Here is a 25,553-nt window from a genome sequence, read left to right as displayed (position 1 = left end):
ACAGAGGCCTCAGGAGGACCCAGCCCTGCCCACGCCGGGATCTCAGACTTCCAGCCTCCGGGACTGGGAGATAATAAGCCCTGTTACTTAAGCACCTCCAGGCTGTGGTATTTGTCACAGAAGCTGAGCTGACTGACTCAACGGTGACACAGAGCTGCTAGGAGTCCGATCAGCAGGAGACGTCTGATTCCACCTCTTCACTCCAGTCCCCGTTCGAGTCCGGCTTGGCCCTCTCAAGGCCAAGTGGCTGCAGTGGCAGCCCCCTCCGCTGCTCCCACGGTCTGCCTGTGAACAGCCTGGCTGTCTCTCAGCACCTCTGCCACCCCCCTCACCTACCCCACCCTGCGCCCCCACCTCCCAGAAACCTGCTACGTAAAATGCAGGCGGTCCAGGGTCTTACGGACACAGCACTGAGCTGGACGCTGAGGCCCATTCGGTAACTTTAAAACTCAGTGTCGAGGACAACAAACAAAGGTTTTAGACAAACTCAGGAACCTCGCAGGTTAGGACACATGGGAAGAGGATAAAAGTCTATCACGGAGACGGAGAAAACTGTTTGGAAAGTTCCTCTGGGTCAAGACAACAGCCCCTGTGGTCTGTGAATTTCACGAGGTCAACAAAATCTCCCCAAGAGCCACACCATCTCTGTTCCCACGTACCATCCTGAGGACCAGAATCCCTGGGAAGGCAAGTCCTGGCAATGGTCACTAAGCGTGACCCAGACGATCAATGCCAACAGACACCGAGGACTTCCCCCTAACCTCGGGTGGCCCTGGCACTGGGCAGGTGACTCCAGTCTGGCCCGTTACCTCTTTAATCACCCTTTTGTCAAACTCATCGAAGAGCTTCTGAAACTCGTCAGCTGACAGCAGGTCCCCACTGCGGGAATGCAGCTTCTGCAAAGCAGGAAAGCACAGGTCAACAGAGCAGCTGGGCTGAGGGCAGGAGGGGGGAGCTGCCCCCGGCCCCACCCCGACTGGGCCAGCCCGGCTGATCCGAAATGACACCCACTTGACGCCCAGAGCCCAGAGGCACTGGCAGGGGAAGGCGGGGGGCAGGGGGACCGGTACCTCCATGATGGCCTGTTTGTGGTCACTGTCCAGCTGGACTTTCTGAAGCACCTGCAGGAAGTCCTGGGGCTTCACCCCGACTCTGTGGGGGAAACGCCCCACCGTGAGCCCAGCCAGCTCAGCGCCCTTGGGCGCCCCAACTTCTGGCCTGAGCAGCCCTGGGCGATGACAGGGCCTCCAAGAAGGAGCGCCTCATGGTCCTCCTGTGTCCAAAACCCCGAGACCTCATCTTCCACCTTAGAGAGGAGCAGCTGAAGCTGGGAAAGGGGTGCAATCCGACAGGCCCCGTGGCTAACGAGCAGGGGGCACTGAAGCTTCCCCAGTGACACGGCCTCCAAGCCAGGCGGCAGAGTCGATGTGTGTCCCAGGGCCCCTCTGGTCCCAACACACGAGTCACAGCACCAGGGTGTGGGAAGGGTGCCCCTGGAGGGGGACAGGTCAGAGCACACGGCCCCTCACGAGCCAGGGATCTCCAGTGGGTCACGAGGACACACGAGTTAACTCGGACGCAAGGACCATGGAAAGAAACCCTGGAGCCCAGGGACGTCTTCGTGATCCCAAAGGAGCCTTGCAACCTGCTGCCAGCAGGGAGCTCGGCACAGAGTGGGTGCTCAGGAAACACCCCGCCCCCGTGAACACCTCCCCCCAGGGCAGCCCCAGGGGAAGAGGGCTGGAGCCCCACACTCACCCCCCGGGGTGGGCTTCTCCCTCTGCCGTCATGGACGAGAGGACCTTGTAGGCAGCCCGGATGCCCAGGCGCCTCCGCAACAGTGAGGTCTGCAGAGACTTCTGCAAAGGGTATGGCTCTGAGGGGCTCGGCTCAGCCCTCTCCCCAGCCGCCCAGCCCCTTGTCCCCGGGCAGCCCCTGCCCACCGGCAGCCTGGGGAGCACCTCCTCGCCCCGTGGGCATCAGGGGGACAGTCCCCGACAACAAGGGCTGGTCCTGCCGATAGCCACTCGCTGTGTAATTCCCTAAGGTATGCGTTTCTTCTCGGCAGATTTGGGGTCCCTGGCCCCCCTGCAAGGTGGGTTTGGGGGTCACTGCAAGAAGACTGCAGCTCCCTCTAGAGGAGGCGGGGCAGGGGAGGGACCCCAGGGTGGCGCTGGGGACAGCACCTCCTGGGGGGCAGGGAGGGAGGATGGGCCCAGTCCCCCTCACCCACAAGAGGGAGCCGGGGCAGTGCTGAGGCCACTGCAGACCCTGTCCCCCCGGCCCCCCGCTGGTCAGCTTCCCGCCAGGCCTCCAGGGACAGCTCCCCTCACAGCCGGGCAGGGTGGGCAGCTCAGCTCACCATCAGGTAGCCCCGGAACTGATTGTAGATGATGGCCGTCAGCAGGTTCATCAGAAACAAGCTCCCTTGGAGAGGAAAAGGCCATGGTGAGTGGGGAGCACACGGGCAGGGGCAGAGTCTGGAAGGATCACCAGCGCTGGGGGCCCAGAGGGCCGACACGGGCATAGCAAGAAGGTGAGCAGCGAGAAAGGCCCAGATGGGCGGAGACAGGGCCTGGGGCCTGGGGGCCTCGTCTGCGGACAGGGGCGCCACCTGGCCTGCCCAGCAGGGGCACTGAGGACAAGTCATCAGTGGTCACAGAATGAAAACCACGGACGGGCCACAGAGAGATGAAGTTATAGGACTGGGGAGGTCCCGCCGAGGCGCGGTCGCAGGGTCAGGGGGTCCACTGAGGTGAAGTTGCGGGGTCTGGGGAGTACACCCAGCCCCGAGGTTTTGGGATCTCGTCTGCCCCACGTGACCCTGCAGACCTGCCCAGACTCACCTATCAGGGTGAAGGCTATGAAAAAGATGGCGTAGAGCCGGTTCTTGGAATAGGCAGGAATCATCACTGAAAGACATTAAAGGAAGTAAAACACACCCACAGATCCAGCATCCAGTCTGATTCCCTTCGTTGTCTCACACCACTGCCTTCTCCACAGAAAGGAGGGCCCGTGTTAGGAGAGCTGGGAGGTCTTCTTGTCCAACTCTGCTCCTCACGCCTCTGCTTGCACACCCACGGGGACAGGGAACTCACTACCTTTCAAGGATGCTCATCCTCTAGGCTTCCCCATGACCACGCCTCCCAGACTGAAAGTTCAGCTCTCCCTTGGGTGACTCGAGGACTCACAGGACACGTGGGGACGGTGCTCAGGGTCCCGAGCGCAGCCCTCCCCGGGTATGAGAGCCAGTGGCTACCCTCCTGGGAGGGCCTCTATGGTCAGTGACCATCCGAGCCCACGATGAAAGGCCTCAGCTGGGCCCCGGAGGACCGTGACCACCCCATCCTGGCCACATCCCCGGCCCGAGCGAACAGAGGCCCCCACAGCAACCCTGACACGGTGAGCGTCACAGCCACCGGAGACCCCAGGGCCTCTGACACGCGGTGCGGCCAAGCCTCACCCCACGGCTGGGCCGCCAAGAGGAGACCACCAAGGGCCCCGCTGGGCACAGCTTGATCCATCACCACACAAAGAACACCGTCCACCTCTAGCTTCTCAGGACACAGACAACAAGGGGAAGAGGAGAACGGAACAGAGAAAGAAAACTGGGAAGAAAAGGGAAGAAAAAGGGAAAAAGTCGGAGAGGGAAGGGAAACTAGAAAAAGAGAAAAAGAAAATCGAGAAGGAAAGGAAGGTAGGAGGGAGGCCCCAGCATCACACCCGGGTCCCCAGCTCTCCACAAAAGGCCTTAGGGGCTCCCACCCCCGAGCTGGGCTCTCGGGCTCAGCGCTGACCCCGCCCCCGCCCCGCCCCCACCCAACAGGCCCCTAGCCCGGGCCCCCCGCCACCACCACCACCACCACCACCACCCCCACCCCGGTCACGCACCATCAGGGTTGTTGGCGGTGGTGAGCAACACCAGGAGGGAGGTCAGAGCCTCGGGCAGGTTGCGGAAGTAGGTCAGCCGCTGCCTGTCCCGCCTGTCATCCTGCGGAACAGACGTGGCAGCGCTGAGGTGCCGCCCGGGCCTCAGGCCACCAAAGCCCAGGCCCGGGACCCAGCAAGCCAGGACCACCCACCAAGGCTCAGCAGCCCCAGACCCACACCTCCCCATCACCTCCCAGCGGGCTCCGAGCTTGAGGCCGGACAGGACCTAACGCAGGACCCGCGGGCCCGAGGGCCAGCGTCCGGGGATGCCACACACCCACACGGACACCAGCCACTGCAGCGGGTGAACAGCTCTCGGCCAGCCTGGCAGAGAGCATCACAGCCTAGACGCAGAGAGGGCCCACGCGGGGGCCAGCCAGCCCGCTCTCAGCCAGACTCCACGCACCGCGCCGTGTGCCTTCCACCCAGTGTGGGTGGAAGGCGTGGCGCCCAGACACACAGAACCACCTGATCACTTGGGGAGCCTGCAAAGCCGCTTTCCCGGCTGCCGCCCAAGGGCCAGCCCTCTAGCAGACACCCTGGAACCCTCAGCGTTCCCGGGTCAGAGGCCCACCCCAGCCCCCCGCGCCCAGTGCACCCACCCGCCCTGTCCTGGGCTCCGTGAACAGCAGGGTCACTGGACAGACACGCGGGGCCTGAGAGTCTGTTAGCCAGTCCCACATCTCACAGCCTAGGTGCCCCGACACCCAGACACGCACACACACACACACACAGCACCCACAGAGATATACAGAGACACGCACACGCACACACACACACGTGCACGCGCGAAGCGGAACTCCTCCCCGGGGGTCTGAGGGATGGTCTTCGTCTTCCCTCACGGGCAGCACGGCCACAACCCCCAAGTGTTGCCACGACCTCACTGCAGACCAGCCCTGGCCAAGCACCGGGAAGGATCCCAGGACAGAGGCGCACGACAGCCCCGCCCTGAGGAGGACGGTGACCCCGGCCGGGACACGAGGAAAGAACACGGGACGGCAGATGCAAGGCAGGCCCCACGGGTGACACCTCCGCACAGCAACAAGCTGCTGGGGGCCGGGCAGCAGTGAGGGGCTGGGAGGGAAGGGGGCCCACGCGGGGAGGGGAGGAAGTGGTGGGAGATGCCCTCTGGAGAGGCGAGCAGGGGCGGTGAGAGGAGCCATCCTGATGGCTAGTCTGAGGGGCTTCCATCTAAGTGAGGTACAGCCCTGGCCAAGCAACCGGCCCAGGAGAGGGGGGCTTGGGAAGGGGACGAAGAGGCGGCCAGGCAGAGCCGAGGAGCCAGACGCCCTGGAGACGCGGCCACTTGAAGAAAGGCGCCTGGGCTCCAGGGGGGGCCCCTGCTGACCTCCTGGTGGCGAGGTGGGCGGGCAGCCTAACCTGGTCCCCATCTCTGCCGGCCCGAGAACGACCTGGCGGATTAGCTAGGGGCGGCGCTGTCCATCACCCCGCAGGGAGCAGAGAGCACGGTACCTTCTCGCCGGGGAAGAGCAGCATTCCCAACATGGTGAAGAGGCACAGGTGGGTGGTCAGCAGCAGCCCAACGCTGCGGCGAGAGCGGCACTCAGCGCCGGGCGGGCGGGCTCCGGGACAGCCGACCTGGCCGCGCAGGGGCCTCCCCGCGGCCGAGGCCCTGGGCCAGGTCCCTGCTCCGCCCCAGACCTGCCGCCCTCCCACCCAGGGAGCGTCCCAGGGGCCCAGGAGAGGCAGTGTCCCAGGACCCCCGGACTCTCAGAGGGGAAAGGCCACTTCCATTACCCCAGGCCGGACGGGGAAGGGTCGTCCACGTGAGCCATGGGGGTGGGGTGGGGGATGGCGGGGAGGGGAGGGGTCAGAGCCAAGGTGGGAAGCGCCGCAGGATGGAGCAGGGGGTGGGGCTCAAAGCAAGGTCATTTAGGGGGCCGCCCTGAGTGTGAGACAGAGACCCCCAAACGCCCACCCACCGGCCTCCCCAGATCAGGGGAGGGGAGCCCCCGCCCCGCTCTGCCAGCCCACCTGCCCCCAGGGCCCACCTGGCCATCTCTGGCAGCGACCACCTGATGCACTTGAGTGTCTTCTTCATCATGGAGGAGTTCTGCATCAGGAAGAAGGGGCGCAGAAGCCGGCGCACCCGCACGGGCTGGAAGAGACCAGGACCCGGGACCCTGAGCACAGCCACTGCGGGCTGGCGGACGGCACGCGGGCCCAGAGGCCCGATGCTCTGCACGAGGACGGCCCCGGCCCCGGCTGTCTGCGGGCTCCCAGCGTGCCCGGCCTTGACCCCACAGGCTCAACACCCTCCCCGCTCCCTCCCGGGGCCCAGCTCGGAACCCCAGCCCCCAGACCCGCCAGCACCGGGGAAGGGGGGCGACCAGCGTGCCTCTCCGGCACCCACTCCTACTCTGGCCGCGGCCGGGCGCCCTGCACGTGTCTGTGAAGCCGGCTGTCCTGCCCTCTGGGGGCTCCTCAGGCCTCCTCTCCGCAGCCCCCAGCCCCTCCGCTCGGCTCCGGGCCTCAGCCTCCAGCACACGTGCACAGAAACCGAGCAGGAACCCCACACCTCCACTCACACACACACATGAACACACACACACACACACACACACACACACACACACACACACTCCTTCCTCTCCTCCCTCCTGTCACAGCCAAACAGCCCTCCTCCCGTGCTCAGGACCCCGGCCCCTCAGAGGCTCCCCTCAGGGGCCCTTCCTCCCTCCCGCATGTGGACACAAACACCTCGTGTTTCCACAACCTGCCACTCGCAACCAAAACGACACTCGCCCCTTTGTTCACCCGTTTCCCGCTCCCACCCCAGCCAATCTGTCCTCCTGTCCAAGGGCAGGGGACCCACCGCGGTGACCGCCAGGCCTGTGAGCCCAAGGTCACCTCCCATCCTCCTGCCAGGAGGCAGCTGCCCCGCCCTGCGCCCGGCCGCCTCCTCTGTGCCCGACCGTGCGCTGGACCCCTGCGCCCCCTCCTCCCCCCCTCTGGCCTCGCGCCTCAGGGAACATGTCCGTCCTTGGGATTTTAAGGGTCACAACGCGTTCAATCTCCAACCCAAGCTCTCAACTCCAGACGCGTCCTAATGGAGGTCTTGTCTCAGAAACGAGAGGCTGATAGAGTCGCCTCCCGGCCCAGCCCTCCGGGGCTGCCTGGAGGCCCAGGGCACCCACCCCTCCCTGGCCCACTGGCCGCCGCACTCGGCACCGCCATCCCCGCCCCCACCCCCACCTGCTCAGCGGGCTGCTCGCACCGGGCCCTTCCGTCCCGCCGTCAGCGCCAGCTCCAGCGCTGCATGGGCGACCTTCCTTCTCGCCACTCGCCTCGATATTCCCCCCCCCGCCCCGCACACATCTGGTGCTTCCTGGTACCGTCAGCCCCTCTCACAACAGAACGAGGCCCCGCCAGCAGCAGCGCACAGCAGGCCCTCAGAATGTCTGCAGCGTGAGCGTCCCAAGGACTCACTCGGCCTCCCCAGGCTGCACTCGCCCTCAGAAGGGGCCCCGGCTGCCGACAGGACTGAGACGGGAGAAGGAAACAGCGGTGAACGGGCGAGGCTCAGGGGTCTGCCCCACTCCCAGGCTGAGGGACCAGGGCCCCAGCTCACCCACGACCCGCTCGCTGCCCCTGGGCGGAAGCGCCAGTCTCGGGGCCCATATCAGGAGTCTTTTAGCCCATCCCCCAGGCCGAGCAGGAGCTAGAGGTCCAGCCGCATCCACTCCCCGGGTGCTGGGCCCTCGCCTGCAGTCAGACACAGACCAGAGCACGGCTTCTTCCAGATGCAGTCACCCCGCCCAACCCACCCCACCGAGGGCCTCCCCGACGGCTGGGGTCACATCACTGCCACGGATGCAGGGAGCACATGTGAAGGGCGGGAAGACGCTCCCACGTGACCTGCCCGCAAGGAGAGCCGGCCCAGGGCCAGCTAAGCCCCTGGCGAGGCTTAAATCAACTGAGAATCACAGCCTAGGCCTCTGAGCCTTTAGAAAGAAGCTACCAACGAATCCGCAGAGAACTAGTCTCTTATGAGAAACAGCCACGGCAGTCACGAGTACAGCCTGTCAGCTGACCAGCAGACCATGTGACCTGACCCTCCAGCCACAAGGCTGGGGAAGCAGGACTCCATCGGGTGCAAAAGGACAGGGAAGACCAGACTGGAGCAGGTCAGAGGCCCCGGTCCTCCTGCAGGCCCCAAGGCCGGGGGAGCTCTTGAAGACCAGCAGCTGGCCACGGAGAAGCACCTTGGGCTTGGTGTGCAGACGGCTCTGGGTGATGGGCCAGTCCCAGCCAGAAGTGGACGGCGTGTGGTGTTACAACCTCCACGGGAAAGTCCCCTAGCGACGGTCCCACAGGGGGAGCTTTACAGAGGGCAGGGTCCACCCTGTACGGACCAGAAAGGTAGTGACTCCCAGGGGGTCAGGGCCATGGAGAGAACAGCCTGGGCGTCTGGCGACGAGACCGTCCGAGAGGACACGTGTGGGTGGGCAGAGTGCCCCCACCACGAGGCAGCAGGAGGAGGCTCTCTGGACAGATGACACGTCTGTGGATGTCCTCAGCCTCTCCCCTGGCCACCCCGCACCGATCTCCACAGGCCACAGGCAAAGTGGCCACAGAGCAGGGACGGGGGTGACGCCCGGGGCCAACCACATGGACCGCCCCACCCAGGCCACTACTGGGGGCCCACCCTGCCAGAAGCAGAGCCCAGAGCCGGCCCCCAGGCGCCCCCGCGGGGACCCACCAGCCCCTCCCCAAGCAAGGCCCTCAGCTGTCCTCAGCGGACATGCAGGCGGGGGTTATGGGCTCTGCCTGCCCTGCCCTCCAGGCCTCTCCCTGGACCACCGTCTGAGCCTCGGGACCAATGCTGCATCCAACCCGGGCACGGCCCACAGCTCCCACCAGCCTTACCACGGACCTACCCCGAAGCAGCTGGCCTGTGGGAGGGCCTGGTGGCCCTGAGGCGGGGCGGGGGGGTGAGGGGGACAGCCCTTGGTGGGGTGGGAAAACCAGCAGAGGCTCTGAGCACTAGGACAAAGTGGGAGCAGTGACACCACTCCCCACCCCACAATCCCGGGCCCTGCTGGTCCGGAAGCATCCGCTCCCAAGATGCTTCTACCAGGGACGCACGCTGGGCCCACCGGGCTGGACCACAGCTGTTCATGAAAAGAGGGCTGGGGGCCAGTGCAGGCAAAAAAGCTCCAATTACCAAGGACAGATTGGGATGTTGCTGCCCAGAGGGGCAGGGAGGGCTGCGTCCAGCATGAAAAATTATCGCCAAACTCCAGTAATAAAAAGCCAGTCTGGGTCCCCGTACAAGGGGACCCAAGGCATGTGGGGCTGGGGCAGGGGGCAGCTGGGCTCCTGGGCCACTAACCACACAAGGCCTGCGGGCCAGTTACACAGACACAGTTTTGTATCCAGCAGTGGCCCCCTTTCCCCTCCCCCCTTCCTAATCTCACGCAAGGCCCCTTGGTGGTGCTGAGGTGACAGATGCTCAGGTGACGTGAGACGGTCACTCAGAAGTAGGGCCGGCGGTGGTCAGGCTGGTGTCTGTCCGCCTTCTGGGGCGGGTGAGGGCCTCCTCCTTGGTACGAAGACGGCAGCACCTTCTCAGGGAGAAGCACGTGCTGTCGCGCTCCTACAGGGCCACGGCGGAGGCACGGGAGCTGCAGGGGGCACTGCGCCCTCCACCGCCCTGCGGCCCTGCTGTGAGCTGGGCCAGGACCCGCCACTGACACCTCTCCTTCATCGGCCGCCCCTGCCTAGCGGGAAGGAGGCGGGAGGCATGGGCTGGGGGCCCGCTGTCTCCCGTTATCTTGCTGCTCCCGCCAGCAGCACCCAGGGCATCCAGCGTCCCCCTCCTCCGGCACCCCCAGAACCAGCATCGTGGTCGCGCCTCCTGGGGGAGCCAGCACCCCGTCCCCAGCGGGCAGGGTCCCAGCTCTCGGAGCCCCTCCCCTGAGCTTCCAGGTTCCATAACCCCAATCTCCTTCCTTTCCTCCCCTAGCCCCAGGTTAGGGGGGCAGGGGGGTTGCCGCCTGCAGGTCTGTGTTCGCCGGGCCCCCTTCGCGGTTTCTTGCTCGCTCATCCCCTGTCTGAGGCCCGATGTTAAATTCTCTCGACTAAAGCACCTGACGGGTGCTTCCCCGACCAGCCCTGATGGCTCAGGATGTCCCCAAACCAACCGCTCGCAGCTCTGCTCTATCAAATCACAGGGCGATGCTTCTGGGCGTTCGGGGGGAACAAAGATGCTGTCGTCAGCAAGGCTGAGGCAGGGCAGGAACCCCAGAACTCACCCCCAGGGCCCTGCACCTCCCCCAGGCCTCAGTGTCTTCATCTGCAAGATGGGGACAAAGCTCCCTGGCCCGTGGGTGACTGACGTGCTCTGGAGGGCGGGCAGAGCCGGGCAGGTGGGCCGGACGGATGCAGGGCCTCGGGACTCCCGCCCACCGTTCCCCTGGGCAGCTGCGTCCCCCCAACCCCCAGAGCTCCCCGCCGCCCCCCTCAGAGTCGCCTCGCCACCTACCTCCTGACAAATGAGGCTCAGCGACACGGTCCAGTCCACGAGAGACACGAGCAGCACCACGAGGTAGGCCAGCAGCCAGGGGTTCTTCCGAAACTGGGCCCACCCAACCAGGTAGCTCTGCAAGAGGGACGCGGCTGAGCCGGGGATGGCCACACAGACCCCGGCCGGGCAGCCGGTCTGAGGCCTGTGATGCACGCGGGCGCTAGGCAGCCTCAGCGAGCAGCACGGTCCCCGCGGGACTCACAGCAGGAAGCTGAGCCATGGTCAGAAGGCCCACGGTCCTCGCCCAGCCTGCGGGTGACCCTGGGCAGCCCGTGACCCTGGGCTCCGCACTGACCGGCTGCGCCCATGTCCTCACGGGTAACGGGGTCCCTGCCTGTCCTGCCTACCCAACCACCACTGTAGCTTGTGCCTAGGAATCGTTCCGGAAAAGCCTAGGAATCTGACCAGATGCGCAGGGGACGCGCCTTGGGAAGGCGGGAGCTCGTCACCTGTTCGGGGCACCTAACTGCCCTTTCCCATCACTGACCCCCACCGGACGTCACAGCTTGCAGATAAAACACGTGCTCTCTCTCACCTTTCGAGACTTCCCAAATGGACCAACCATTCCAAACAGGCTAATGAGAACTTCTACCCAGTTTCAGTTCCAGTTTAAAAACCCCCAGACCTCCTAACCACATGATAGGCTAAAAAAGAAGAAATAAGAAACCGCCCGGGCCCTCAGTCACACACACATGCACCAACGCTCACCCACGTCCCTCGGAGTCAGGCCACAGAGGCCAAACCACCCTGCAAGGGGGCGCCCTGCAGGCAGGGTGTGGACGTGCACGTGGGCCGGGGCTGGAGCAACGGAATCAGAATCACTGTTGTTTGTCAGAAGCGACAGAAGGCGTGGCCAGTGGTACACCCTGCGTCTCAATGGGAAGTCACTACAGCTCTGAAGCCCTGACACAGCTCAGCTCACGCAAGCAAGGCATGGCCCAGCTCCAGCTTCTAGAAGGACCTGCGTCAGGAAGCCAGAGCTGCACACGGCCGGGGGCGGGACAGCAGCCCCTCCCCTCCAGGCTTCTCCTCTGTCGGGGCGGGAGCGTAGGCCATGGAGAGACGCCCGGTCCCCTCTTGTTCAGCAGGGGTCCCTCCCCACAGAGGCACTGCCGGACCCTCGGCCACTCTCTCCCAGGGTCCTGCAAGGCTGTGCGCCCCCGATGGCTCGGCCGGCCCCCATCGGTGGTCTGGGATGGGGGAGAGCTGTCCAGGAGGCAGCCTAGGCCTCTGCTCCGTGGCGCACAGTGGGACAGGCAGCTTGCTCCAGGAGCGCAAAAAGTAAACCCAGGAAGCAGCAGCCGGGCCGGGAGGGCGCGGGTCCCAACCTCAGCACCTGTGCAGCCCCCTCACCTTCACGGAGACGTCAGCCACGAAGACCAGCAGGCAGAGTGCCTCGACGCCCTCGGTCAGGCCGCAGGGCGGCTCCCAGGGGGCCAGGCGGTAGCGCACGTCAGAGGTGCTGGTGAGTGACGAGGGGGTCTCGATAAAAGCCAGAGCCAGGATCAAGAAAATGGTGAAGCTCAGAGTCCTGGAAAAGGGACCGAAACTGGTCAAAAGGCAAAAGAACCAGCCACACGCCGGGGCCAAAGAAGCAGAGGAGCAGGCGGGACGCCGGGAAGGGTCCAAAGGCCGGAGCCCACACTTCCTGCTCCGTGGCCACTCGTGTGTGTGGTCAGATAACACGTACCGGCGCACAGCTCAATTGCCGTGGCTGGCCGGAAGGTGCTGGAAAGGAACCCTCACCACAGAGGGGCCGGGCTCTGCTCCGATGGGGAGGGGAGCCTGCCTGCCCCCCGAGACCAGCCCCCTCCCCAGGCCCGGCTGCGGGAGGCCCGCGGCGCGCGCATGCGCTCTCACCACTGGCTCGTGCTGGAGTAGTACCGTCGGTACAGCCACAGAGACCTGGCGTCCACGCGGTGGTTGATGGAGCGATACTGGAAGTGAAGGTCACACGGGGCACGTTGAGGGTCCCCTCCGTGCCACACAGCACAGCCAGCCCCGTGCAGGGCACCCCTCTCACCCACGACAGGCCCGAGGCGGGGACACAGGCTGGGGATCGCAGGGTCCACCTCCACTCAGTACAGGGACCAGGGGCTCGTCGGGACCCAGCAGGGTCAGACCCTCCCAAGCTGCAAGGTTTCCCCAGGGCCGGTAGGTGGACGGACACTTGCTGGCTGGATGCCACCGTGCCCTGTCTGTGAGGGTCTCCCCTCCTCTGTGCAAGGCTGACCCCACCCACCTCAGCTGTGTCCCCATGCAGGACGCCCCCAGCCTCATCCGCCAGGTGGGGCACTGGTGGCTTCTAGTCTCTTTCCCTGATTAAGCCTGTGTGTTGTCTGCAGGCAGGGGAAGGTCTTGCCACCTTTGGGCATCTTTCATGGGACCGAGACCGGGGCAGCACACGACAGGCCCTCGGCAGGTGGTGAATCAGTGAAATGAGGGACGAGGGACCCAGAAGAGCACCCAGCACGTGTCTCCTTAAGGGGGACTCAAGGGGACCACGCCCCAAAGCCCAGTCATCGCAGCCACAATAACCACACGGTCCAGCAACCGGAGCCCTGGCCCCAGGATGGCAGGAGAGAAGGGGCCAGTGGGGCAGCCATCGTGCAGTCCCCACGAGCCCCAGGGACAAGCCGCCGGGAGCAGGCGCCGCCCACCTGGATGGCGTCTTCGATGAACACCACAGCCTGGTCCAAGCACAGATCCCGCCTGGCCACGGCACCTGCGGGCAGAGGGGACACGTAGGGTGGGGAGGGGCCTCAGGAAGCGCCTGTCCACCTCAGGGCCACCGAGAGCAAGGCAAGAACCCGGCTGCATCCTCTCCAAGGCTCTGGGACGAGACGCCTCTTGCCCTGCAGCGTGTGTGCACGCCCACAGGGCAGGACCCCCGAGGGCTGGGCCCCAGGTGGGACAGGGTCTAAGCACGGGCTCCGGGCCCAGAGGAACAGCAGCTCCCACGGTTCCCACCCCCTGGGGTGGAGTGGCAGAGGGCACAAAGCAGCCAGTGGGACGGAACCAGGCTCAGGGGGCTCAGACCCCGGCTCCGCACCTACTGGCTCAAAGGCTGAGGGCCGTGGGCTTAAGCTCACTGTGCCCATCTCCCCCTGTCAAACGGGGGTGTTAACAGCCACACAGCTTGGCCCCCAATGCAAGTGCAGGACCCCCCAGGGCCGGCCCGGCACACAGAACGTGCTCACAGCCACCTTTCTGCCCCGTCCCACCACCAGCCTCCAGGTGACCTTCGTCAGGACGCTGCACCCCCCTTACGCGACTGTAAGATGGGGCAGCGCTACCGGCCTACCCGCTCACCGAACAAGGTCACAGATTTAACGCTCACACAGGAAGATGACATCTAGAAGCCTGAGGCGCTGCGTGACCCTCCGCCAAACACTCAGCGCTAAGAAGGACCCTCCGAGGCCATCGTGGCTCCCTGCTGTGTCACAGGCCCACAGGGCCAGGCGACCGCAACCGAGTCACCCCGAGGGTGGGAGGCGAGGGAACCTTCACCAACCAGGGACTGGGGTCCTCGGGGCCAGGGAGGCTGGGGTGGTGCAGGTTCCTGACTAGGAGGGGCCTTCAGGACAAGTCACATGGCTCAAACCCCTGGTCTGTCACCTTGGCCTAGGGTTCTGCCCACCGCGTGGTGGGCAGCTTTGCACAGAAGCCTGATGTAAAGGGCCAAGAAAGGCACGAGGAGCCGCAGCTCACAGGAAAAAGGACCCCCCAGAGAGGCCCCGGAGACGGCGCAGCCCAGGCCCCGGCGGGGGGGCAGAGCCGGCACACAGCCCCCAGCAGCTCCCAGATCCAGGCTTGGAAACGCGGTGAACAGGCCTGTCACCATTTCTGCTGAAGATTCTACTTTCACATCTGCCCTTGAGCCCAGGAGCTGCCCAAACCGCCCTTAACCGGTCCCGAGAGATGCAGAGATGTCGAGGCCAGAGGCAGCGGGGAGGCCGGGCACCTGGGCGGAGCTCCGGGCCCTGCCCACTCTGCCTGCCGACCCCAGGGACGCAGCTGCCGCTGTCCTCAGGGACTGTGCCCACCGGGGACGTGGGGGACCCTGGACAGAGACAGGAGGCTGGACTCTGTCCTGTCTCCGCCATCACCTTGCTGTGTCACCCAGGAACAGCACCCTCCTCCATCTGGGCCTCAGGCTCCTCCCGTGGACGACCTCCACGCTCACGTGAGGGGCCAAAAAGTTCTCCCACGGAGGCTCTGAGGGTGGCGACCACCTGCTTCCCCTGGAAGCGCCCGGGAACGCTGTGATGTGAAGGCACCCTGTTTTGTTCCCTGCTGTACCCACAGAGCCCAGGACAGCGTGGGGCTCGGCACATAGCAGCCCACAAGTCCCACTGATCAACTGAGTGAACAGCTGAGGGGAGCCTGGGAGGGCAGGGTGCTCTGAGGGGCCGGAAGAGGCCCCATGTCACCAAATCCCCGGGTGAGAACTCAGGGGACTCAGCCTGGAGAGGTCCAAGGAGACAAGCTTCCTGGATAAGCAGAGACAGGCAGCCAGGGCCCCCAGAGCTCGCTCCAGGACCAGGACTGGGTGCAGCGGAAGGGGCTCCCTCTGGCCACCCGGCCCTCAAGGCACCAAACCTCAGGAAAGCCATCCCACACCGCTCTGCGGCCCCGACACCAGCCTCCCTTTCCCACCCTGCGGTGGCCGGAGGGATCCTGTCACAAACCCTCAGATGGTAACCACAGCTTTCCGTGGGTCCCCACTGCTCCAGGAGAAAGTCCACACCCCGCCCGCCTGCCCGCCTCCTCCCCTGCTGCTTCCTCCACCCTGTGCCCTCCGCGCCACTCACCCTGAACTTGGCTCCGCCAAGGCCAAGCTCTCCAAAGCCTCCCAGGCTGTCGGCCCTACCGGGAGCGCTGTGCCCCAGCTTGGCGTCTAGGGACTCATTGCCTCAGGTGGCGATCAGCTGTCAGCGCCCCCCCCCAACCACTGTAGAATGTCGGAGCACAGAGGACATGGGGGCTCGAACACCTCAGCCCTGCACTGGTCCCCCCGCCCCAAGCCTGCCCTCCCCAACATCCCAGAATAAACCCCCCTCCCGCTCTGGCTCCAGCCCCTGCCCACTCCCCACTACCTGGGTGGGGTCCTGACTAGCTGCCTCTGTGACCCTGGACAAGCCCCTGACCCTCTCTGTGCCTCACTTCCTGCGGGCCCTACGCAACAGGACTGATGGGCAGGCGGAGTGGGTTACTGTAGCTGAAGTGCTGTGCACGGTAAGCTCTTCATAAACATTTGCTATTATTGTTATTCTCAAAGCCCCTTCTATGGCACAGTGACCCCTTGTCCTCTGACTTTTCCATAACCAGTAAGAGGGTAATTCCCTGACCAGGAACAGGAAGAGAAAATGACTATCCCCACCCTGTGGTCACGGCCCAGAGGTGGGGCTGGGTCTGGACCTGACCACCGGGCCCACTGGGGTCCACGGAGCACCCAGCAGCAGCCCTCCCCCACCCTTGTCGGTAGGAGAGTCCAGCTAGCTGCGGACAGGCAGACCCTGAGCTCAGGACCCCATCCAGGAGCCCCGCACGGGAGCTGGGCAGAAACTGAATGAGGGTCTGCAGAGCCTGGCTGGACAGCCTGACCAGGGAAATCCAGAACACAGAGTGTCCTGTCCATGTTCTCCGAAGCCCCCACCAAGGCCACGGCGTCGGGACAAAAAGCCATCCCCAGGGTCCCCCTTCACCAGCCACACTGCCTGCCCCGGCTCCTGTCCCTAGGGTGAGTCTCACCTGTCCTCCATGCACTCTCCCGGGGCTGGACCTGCAGTGATCAGGGTTCTCTGCCCAGAATGGTCATCAGCACTGATGTGCACCAGCTCTGCCACCTGGCCGGGCACCTGGACTCTCTCTGAATCCTCACAACGCCCCGACCACCCCCCTTTTATTGAGACTCAGAAAGGTTAGGCAACCTGCCAAGGTCACACAGCCGGGAAGTGGCCTCCTGGCGCAAAGGCTGCATCCCCTGAATGCCACCATGTCCAGGGCCCCGGGAGGTCTTGCACGGACTGGACGGAGAACTTTCCCAGGACAGCCTCTGAGATGGGCAGGTGGGCATGTTTTCCATCTCCTGCCAGAGACCCGCCCCAATAATCCCAGGACAGGCACACACTGCGGACCCCTCCCCAACAGAGGAGGAAAGTGAGCCCAGAGACAGAAGGTGGCCTGGAAGGAGCACCCAGTGTGGGTGCCTGCAGCGGCTGAGACAGATCCCAGGTCTATGTTCTTGGACAGGTCCTGGACACTCTCTGGGCCTCAGTTTCCCCCTCTGCAAAACGAGGCTGAGGCCCTTCCATCCCTAACCCAGCACCCAGTGCCCTTGGGGTCTGCCAGGGACAGAAGGATTTCACCCTCCCCGCCCTCCTTGGGTTTCAGCAATCTCTCTGCGGGTAAACAGGAAGAGCAGGATGGAGCTGCAGAGAAGGAAGGAAGGAAGCCGCCCCTGTCTGGGGAGGCCTGCCCCAAGCCGACGCTGAAGGAGTTGCCTCACAATTCACTCCCAGCTGGGTTCGAATCCCACCTCGGCCACTTCCTGGCTGTGAGCCCTTGAGTAGGGGAACGCCCCTCTCTGTGCCTCACTTTCCCCGTAAGAACTGGGGAAAACGGAAGTGCTTCCTCCTAGGAATCACCAAGGCGATCCACGGAAAGCACGAGGCCCCAGGCGAACCGTGGGGGCTGCAGGAGGCTGGCTGCCCCTGGGCTGAGCGAGGCGTCTCAGCCCGATCGGTCGGGGGCAGGGCGCGACCCCGCAGAATCTGGCTGAAGCCCGCGCCCTGGCCGGGGCCGGGGTCCGCACGGCGCAGCCGCCCCGCCCTCGGGAAGGCGGCTCCCTGGCGCGCCGCGCCGCCCGGGCCCGCTCGGACCCCGGCCGGGGGAGCGGGGCGCCCCCACAGGGACAGTAGTGACGCGGCGCGGGCCGGCGGGACCCCACGCGCCACCCCTGCGCGGCCCGGCCCCTCCCCAGGCCGCGGCTCACCAGGGCCGACTTGGATGCTGTGACAGGAGGGTACGCCCGCCGGGGAATGGCGGGCACTGCCGCCGCGGGTCCGGCTCAGAAGAGGCTCCGATTCCTCCCGGGGGTCCGCCATGGGGTCACAGCCGGCCACCCAGACCTCACACAAGCACAAGACAAGAGCGCCGAGCTCCACTGCGCAGGCGCAATGCCCCCGCCCCCGGGGTTCGGGAGGAGGCGGGGACAGCCCTGTGATGTACGGGACGCTCCTTCCTACCAGCCAATGAAGACGGAGATCTTGCTCTTGGAGGCGGGGGCTTAGCCGGCCACGCCTCCTGGTGGGTGGGGCTCAGCTTCCTTCCATCAGGGCGGGGCTCTAAGGCCTTCTAAGGAAGGCCTTCTCTGTCGAAGGGTGGTCCCCGGCCAGCTCCGTCAGCGTCACGTGGGCGCGGGTTAGAAATGCACATTCTTGGGCCCCCTCAGACCCGCTGAATCGGAAACTCGGGGCAGGGCCCAGGAATCTGTGTTTTGCATGTGACTTTTGGGTACATGGGAGTGATGCCAAAGGTCATCCCCCAAAATGGAATTTGAATTTACCCTCTGATAATGAAATTAGGGAGGTTAAGTATAATTGAGGGTAAAGTTTATAATGACAAGTGATACATTTAAAAAAATATTTACACTACATATAAAAAGTATTTCCAACATTAATCTGTAAAGAGCTTTTTTTCTATTGCTGCAGTGACACAATACCACAAATTTAGCTTAAAACAACTCCCACTTATTACCTCTAAGTCCTGGAGGTCAGAAGTCCAGTGGCTGGGCAGGGTTCTCATCTCAAGGCCTCAGGAGGCCAAAGTCAAGGTTTCAGCCCACCTGGGCTAGGCTCATCCAAGTGGGTGGCAGATTCACTGCCATGGGGCTAGGACTGAGGTACCCATTTCTTCTCTTTTTTATAAATTTATTTATTTTATTTATTTATTTTTGGCTGCGTTGGGTCTTCGTTGCTGCGCACGGGCTTTCTCTAGTTGCGGTGAGCAGGGGCTGCTCTTCCTTGTGGCGCACGGGCTTCTCCTTGCGGTGGCTTCTCTTGTTGTGGAGCACGGGATCTAGGCGCGTGAACTTCAGTAGTTCTGGAGCGTGGGCTCAGTAGTTGTGGTGCACAGGCTTAGTTGCTCCATGGCATGTAGGATCTTCCTGGATCAGGGCTCAAACCCGTGTCTCCGGAAGTGGCAGGCGGATTCTTAACCACTGTGGCACCCTGAGGTACCCATTTCTTGCTGGATGTTGGCTGGGGGTCATTCTCGGCTCCTAGAGGCTACTGCATTTCTTTATTTATGGCCCCCTCCATCATCGGAGCCAGGAAGAGAGCACTGAATCCTCCCATGCTTTGAATGAGATGCTTCAAGATGCAGCAAGGTGCTTCCAATCCTTCTGACCTCCCCCTCTGCAGCATCTCTTTGCTTGTAAGGGCTCATGTGATTACACTGGACACATGGGATAATCCAGGATAATCTCCTTAGTTTAAAATCAGCTGATTAGGGCTTCCCTGGTGGCGCAGTGGTTGAGAGTCCGCCTGCCGATGCAGGGGACACGGGTTCGTGCCCCAGTCCCGGAAGATCCCACATGCCACGGAGCGGCTGAGCCCGTGAGCTATGATTAGTATGCTTAATTACATCTGTAGGATCTCTTTTGCCATCTAACTGACCATAACCACAAGCATGATGGGGAGGGGGAGGTCATGGGGCCCATAATTCTGCCTCCCATAGAGCTCTTAAAAATCAGTAAGAGAGAGATTATAAAGCAGAAACTAACACACCATTGTAAAGCAATTATACTCCAATAAAGATGTTTTAAAAAAGAGAAAAAAATCAGTAAGAGGGACCTCCCTGGTGGCGCAGTGGTTAAGAATCCACCTGCCAATGCAGGGGACGCAGGTTCGAGCCCTGGTCCGGGAACTAAGATGCTGCGGAGCCCACGCGCTCTGGAGCCCGTGCACCACAACTAGAGAAGCCTGCATGCCGCAACGAAGTTCCTGCATGCCACAACGAAAAGACCTGAGGCAGCCAAATAAATTAATTAATTTTTTTTTTTAATCAGTAAGGGGGCTTCCCTGGTGGCGCAGTGGTTGAGAATCTGCCTGCTAATGTAGGGGACACAGGTTCGAGACCTGGTCTGGGAGGATCCCACATGTCTCGGAGCAACAAGGCCCGTGAGCCACAACTACTGAGCCTGTGTGTCTGGAGCCTGTGCTACACAACGAGAGAGGCCGCGATAGTGAGAGGCCCACGCACCGCGATGAAGAGTGGCCCCCGCTTGCCACAACTAGAGAAAGCCCTCGCACAGAAACGAAGACCCAACACAGCCAAAATTAATTAATTAATTAATAAACTCCTACCCCCAACATCTTCTTTTAAAAAAAAAATCAGTAAGAAAAGGACTAAATTCCCCCTAGGTGGGAAAGGGGCAAAGGGTAAGAACCAGAAGTACACAAAAGAAGAAATATGAATAATGAATGCTCGATGCAAAGCTCCACCTCCTTAGAATACAGGCATGCAAATTAAAATAACAATGAAATCCTTGAGCCCATCACTTGGCAAGTATTTAAAAGATGATACAGCTCTGGAGGGCACCAGTGTGGTTACCCCAGGAGGGTAGAGAGAAATCACAGGATGCGTTCATGGGTTTGGTTTGTTTTTTTCTTAAACAATCTGCGTGCATTTTAAAACCTAGAAAAGGCTCCCGCCCTGTGTCCACCTTGGAATTGGGAGGAAAAGGGAGAAGGACACTGGGACGAGACGGGGGGCTGTGGTGAGGAGAGAGGCGGAGACTGAGAAGAGGAGAGGGGCAGAGGGCATCGGGACCGCCCTCAGCTACGTACAATCTTTCAGCTGTCCTAGGGAGAGAGAAAGGAAAAGGGAGGGGGCCGGGGTGGGAGTGGAGGCTCTCACCCCCGGACTCCGGTGTGAGAGGGGCTGTGCCGTCGGAATCCTCCGGGTAGGCCCCCTATCAGTGGCCAAAAACCTGGGGCTCAGTCCCCTCTGTCCCGAATTTCCGGGCCTGACCCCACGCTTCTGAAATATCCGGGTCTCAGCTCCTGAGATTCCAGATATCTGGGACTCCTCTCTAAACCTGGGGCTCTGTTTCTGGGGTTCAGGACCCTGCGTGCACCAGTATCTGGGGTTCATTCCCCATGAGTTCAAATATCAGATTCGGCCTCCCCACCGCGTTCAAATATCTGGGGTTCAGACCCCACAATCAGAAATCCGGGATTCAGCAACCAGCGCCCTAGAGGAGGGACCCCCTCAGGAAGGGGCGGGAGGATAGGGGAAGAGGTGGCAAGGGGAAAGGGCTCCTTGGCCCTCTCCCTGCTTGGCAGAGGCGTTGGCGGACCCCAGGAGGAGGTGGAGACCCTGGGCACCAGAGTGACCCCTAGCAGGTCAAGCCCCACTCTCAGGACCCCCAGGGGCCACCATGCCGGCCGGGAGCCTGAAGGACCCCGACGTGGCTGAGCTCTTCTTCAAGAACGACCCGGAAAAGCTCTTCCGTGGCCTCCGGGAAATTGGCCACGGCAGCTTTGGAGCCGGGTACTTTGCCGGGAGTGTCCGGAATAGTGGGGTGGTGGCCCTCAAGAAGGTATCCTACAGTGGGAAGCAGTCCAATGAGAAACGGCAGGACATCGTCAAGAAGGTGCGGTTCCTGCAGAAGTTCCGGCATCCCGATGCCATTCAGTACCGGGGCTGTTACCTGAGGAGGCACACGGCTTGGGTGGTGGTGGAGTATCGCCTGGGCTCAGCTTCTGACCTCCTAGAAGTGCACAGGAAGCCCCTTCAGGAGGTGGAGATTGCAGCTGGGAACCACGGGGCCCTTCACGGCCTGGCTTATGTGCGCTCCCGCAACGTGATCCGTAGGGATGTGAGGCTGGAAACATCCTGCTGTCAGAGCCAGGCCTGGTGAAACTGGGGGACTTCGGCTCTGCACCCGTCATGGCACCTGCCAACTCCTTCGCGGGCGCCCCGTACTGGATGGCTCCAGAGGTGATCCTGGCAATGGATGAGGGGGCAGGACGATGGCAAGGTGGATGTCTCGGTCCTTAGGTATCACCTGCACCGAGCTGGCGGAATGGAAACCACCGCTGTTTCGCATGAATGCGATGAGTGCCTTATACCACATTGCAGAGAGCGAGTCCCCGGTGCTCCGGTCAGGACACTGGTCTGAGTACCTCCGGAATTGTGTCGACTCCTGCCTTCAGAAAATCCCTCGAGACAGACCAACCTCAGAGGTTCTTCTGAAGCACCGCTTTGTGCTCCGGGAGCAGCCACCCGCAGTCATCATGGACTTAATCCAGAGAACCAAGGATGCTGTCCGGGAGCCGGACAACGTGCAGTACCGCAAGATGAAGAAGATACTGTTGCAAGAGGCGCCCAGTGGCCCTGGCGCTGAGGCCCCAGAGGAGGAGGCCAAGCCCTCCAGGCAGCGGGCCGAGACACGGGCCGGTCTAGAGAGCCCTCCAGCCAGAGCAGCTCAGTCAACAGCCTGGCAGACACCTCTGACAAGGAGGCACAGGCCCTGAAGCCCGGGACACAGCCACGATGCGGGAGGGCGAGCACACCGTCATCTCCCACAGCTCCATCGTCCACCCGCTGCCGGGCTCTGACAGCCTCCGTGACGATCCCTACCCGCCAGAGATGAGCCCGGGCCCTCTCCAGCCACCTGCAGCCCGGCTCCCACATCCACCACCCCTTCTGCCTGCTGACAGGCCTACTGCCGCAGCCGGGAGCGCTCTGCCACCATCCGTACTGCCTGCCTGGTCAGCCGTCAGACCCGGGAGCGCGCGCAGGACTCAGCCCTGCGGCAGCAGCTGCAGGCAGAGGCGACAAAGCACCGGACACCGCTGCTGGCGTCGGGGCTGAGGTTGAGGGCTGAGCCTCAGGAGCGGGAGCGCGAGGCCAGCGGGCTGGCTTTGGGGCTGCGGCCGAAAAGCTGTCAAGGCGGCACCAGGCTACCGGCGAGAAGGCGGCGCGAGCTGCCCGGGCTGAGGCAGTAACTGCCAGCAGCACGTCCTCGGGCAGCAGAAGAAGGAGCGGCCGCCCTGCCAGAGGCGCAGAAGCGAGCCTCCAAGCTTCGGAAGGCGCAGCTGAAGGAGGTGGGATGGGGCTGCAGCGGTGGGTGGGGTTGATGGAGGGTGAGGCGGCCCTAACCTCCTTGCTGTCCCGCTGCCCTCGCCGGGGAGCGCCAGAAGCCCAGCACTCCAAGCGGGAGAAGCCCGGGTGGCTTTTGCGGCCGAAGGAGCAGCTACAGCAGCGCCAGGCCTTGGAGCTGCAGCGTCACCAGTACCAGCGCGAGATGCTGCTGGCTCGTCACAGCCTGGACCAGGACCTGCTTCGAGAGGTAGGCCACCCCCTCCCCTGTTCCCCTCCCAGATCCCAGACACCTACATCCTTTTCCATTTGCCTCACTTGTGGTTGCCGTTCCCGTCTGCCCTCATTCGTGTTGCGACCCGGCTTCTTTTCCACGCCTCTTTCGCTTGTCATGCCCGCCAGACCCTGCTAGAGTTCCCAGGCCCACCAGGAGCTTGGCTCCCTTCCACCTCTCATCTGCACCCCCCGTCTCCCCACCCTCGGCTCCCTCTGCCGAGGAGTCCTGGGGCTCTCCCTTCCTTGACACCAACAAGGCTTTCGGACCAGTTTCTGGGCTCTGCCTCTCTTTTGCCTCAGGACTTGAACAAGAAACAGACACAGAAGGACTTGGAGCGTGTATTGCTGCTACGGCAGCATGAGACCACACGGGAGCCGGAGCTGCGGCAGCCCCAGGCCGTACAGCGCACACGGGCCGAGCTCACCCGCCGGCAGCAGCAGACAGAGCTGGGCAACCAGCTGGAGTACAGTAAGCGGCGTGCGCAAGACCGCGGCAGAGCACGCGGCCCAGGTTCGCCAGCAGCCCAAGAGCCTCAACGTACGTGCAGGCCGGTGTTCCCCGGGCCTCCCACTCCCCGCTCCTGGGGCTCTGGGACCACCTAACACAGGCACCCTTAAAGAAGAGCAGCCCTGCTAATCTGGCCAGGAGGCAGACCAAAGAATCCTGGGAGGGCTTCCCTGGTGGCGCAGTGGTTGAGAATCTGCCTGCCAATGCAGGGCACACGGGTTCGAGCCCTGGTCCGGGAAGATCCCACATGCCGCGGAACAACTAAGCCCATGCGCCACAACTACTGAGCCTGCGCCCTGGAGCCCGCGAGCCACAACTACTGAGCCCACAAGCCTCAACTACTGAAGCCCGTGCACCTAGAGCCCGTGCTCCGCAACAAGAGAAGCCACTGCAATGAGAAGCCCGTGCACCGCAACGAAGATTAGCCCCCACTCACCGCGACTAGAGAAAGCCCGCACACAGCAACGAAGACCCAACACAGCCAAAAATAAAATAAAATAAGTAAATCTTTTAAAAAAAGGAGAAGAATCCTGGGAGAGGAGGAGGAAGCAGTTCCAGAGAGGAGGATTCTGGGGAAGGAAGGGGCTGCCTTGGAGCCCGGAGAGCAGAGGATATTGGGGAAAGAGTCAGGAACCCCTAGCCCCAGTCCACAAAAGCAGAGGAGTTTGGCTGATGAGGAAGTTTGGGGGCTACCTGGGGAGGAGATAGAGGAGCGTAGAGTTCCATCCCTGGCACCCCAGGAGAGGAGCCCCTGGGGCCAGGAGGCATCCGGGGAATGGAGGTCGTGGGGGAAGGAGGATGGTAGCCTCTTGCATAAGGAGTTGGACCTTGGCTGGGTCCAGGGTCCAGCAGTGACCCCAGTGCCTGAGGAGGAGGGGGCTCTGTCTAGGACCCTGAGAGATCCTGGAGATGGCTGTCCCTCACCAGACATGCCCCCCGAACCCCCTCCCACACCCCTGAGGCCCAGCCCGACTAGCCAGCTCCCTGGACTCCTGTCCCATGGCCTCTTGGCTGGACTCTCCTTTGCAGCGGGGTCCTCCTCTGGCCTCCTGCCCCTGCTACTTCTGCTGCCGCTCCCACTGCTGGCGGCCGGGGGCGGGGGGGGGGCGGTGGCCCGCAGGCAGCCCTGCTGGCCCTCGAGGTCGGGGCCTCCTACCTACTTCTTTGTACAGCTCTGCACCTGACCCCCGTCTATTCCTACTCCTGGCTCAGGGCACCGCACTGGGGGCGCCGAGGCCTCATGGGTGTCCCTCTGGGCCTTGGGGCTGCCTGGCTCCCAGCCTGGCCAGGCCTGGCTCTACCTCAGGCAGCTCTGGCCGCTGGGGACAAATGGTGCGGCAGCAGGGCCCCCGGATGCACCAGGGCATCTCTCGACCCTGGTTGCATGCTCTGCTGTGTCTGTCGCCATGACCTTCAGGGCCCTATAGGGCTGTGGGGGACCTGGGCCTATTCGCACTCTACCCCAAGACCAACGAGGATGGATGGCTTCCGCAGCCGTCTGCCTGTCCCTGGGCCCCGGCGGGGTAATCCTCTCAGTGCCCGACACCCACTAGCCCTGTTGGCAAGGTTTGGGGGCCCGTGCAAGGGCTGGAACTGGAGCCTGGCACAGGCCAGCCGGGGTTTAGCCACCCGCCTGCCCCCCTGGGCCATCCACACACTGGCCAGTTGGCCGTGAGCGGCCCAGCCGTATCCCCCGGCTGCTACCACGCAGCCAGCGCCGGCTAAGCCACCACCAGGGACTCTAGCTGCGCGGAGATCCCGAACCCGCCAGCCCTGGGGCCCCGCCCCCTGGAGGTGTGGCCAACTCTAGCTCCTCCCCAGCGCATATCTAGAGCATTGAAAACGCACTTCATCTGCCACTACTCAGTGAAGTTTCTCCAGTCCCAGATCTCTCCTCCCTTTCACCGCTCCTTCCTCGGTACGCTTGCCCACCTCACCCCTAGCCGTTTGGGCCTCTAGACAGGCAGCGTCGTCTGCCGTGGAGTCCAGAGATTATATCTGGGGTTCTCCTGATGCCCCCCCCCACCCTAAGTTATTGCTGTTCTGCCCCGTGTGTGCTCATCTCGCCCTCATCGACTCAGGCCCGGGACCGGGGGTGGCAGTGGGTGGGAAGAGTCATGTGGATTTTTTTTCTCCCTTCGGTTTTGTTTTTCTGTCTCCCTTCCAACCTTTCCC

The 25,553-nt window shown here is 63.2% G+C and overlaps 1 protein-coding gene and 1 pseudogene across 1 annotated transcript in view; one reads left to right on the top strand and one right to left on the bottom strand.

Annotated features, from left to right (window-relative positions):
* The window catches only part of TPCN2 (two pore segment channel 2), a 31,641-nt gene extending 14,023 nt beyond the window's left edge, over positions 1-17,618 (bottom strand). The window contains exons 1-13 of the mRNA XM_060019454.1: positions 17,478-17,618; positions 13,141-13,205; positions 12,341-12,417; positions 11,834-12,011; positions 10,439-10,555; positions 5,943-6,049; positions 5,404-5,476; positions 3,892-3,991; positions 2,847-2,912; positions 2,363-2,427; positions 1,759-1,859; positions 1,071-1,152; positions 810-896 (exon numbers count right to left, since the gene is read on the bottom strand). Of these exons, the coding sequence (XP_059875437.1) occupies positions 810-896; positions 1,071-1,152; positions 1,759-1,859; positions 2,363-2,427; positions 2,847-2,912; positions 3,892-3,991; positions 5,404-5,476; positions 5,943-6,049; positions 10,439-10,555; positions 11,834-12,011; positions 12,341-12,417; positions 13,141-13,205; positions 17,478-17,589 (1,230 nt within the window). The 5' untranslated portion in view covers positions 17,590-17,618. The remainder of the gene's footprint in view (positions 1-809; positions 897-1,070; positions 1,153-1,758; positions 1,860-2,362; positions 2,428-2,846; positions 2,913-3,891; positions 3,992-5,403; positions 5,477-5,942; positions 6,050-10,438; positions 10,556-11,833; positions 12,012-12,340; positions 12,418-13,140; positions 13,206-17,477) is intronic.
* Positions 17,619-20,927: 3,309 nt separating this feature from the next.
* On the top strand, positions 20,928-25,188 carry LOC132430345 (serine/threonine-protein kinase TAO2-like; annotated as a pseudogene).
* Positions 25,189-25,553: the final 365 nt, after the last annotated feature.

Source organism: Delphinus delphis, chromosome 8, assembly GCF_949987515.2.
Source record: "Delphinus delphis chromosome 8, mDelDel1.2, whole genome shotgun sequence".
Lineage (NCBI taxonomy): Eukaryota > Metazoa > Chordata > Mammalia > Artiodactyla > Delphinidae > Delphinus > Delphinus delphis.
The sequence above is the reverse complement of the archived record's forward strand: the minus strand, read 5'-3'. Positions and strand labels throughout refer to the sequence as shown.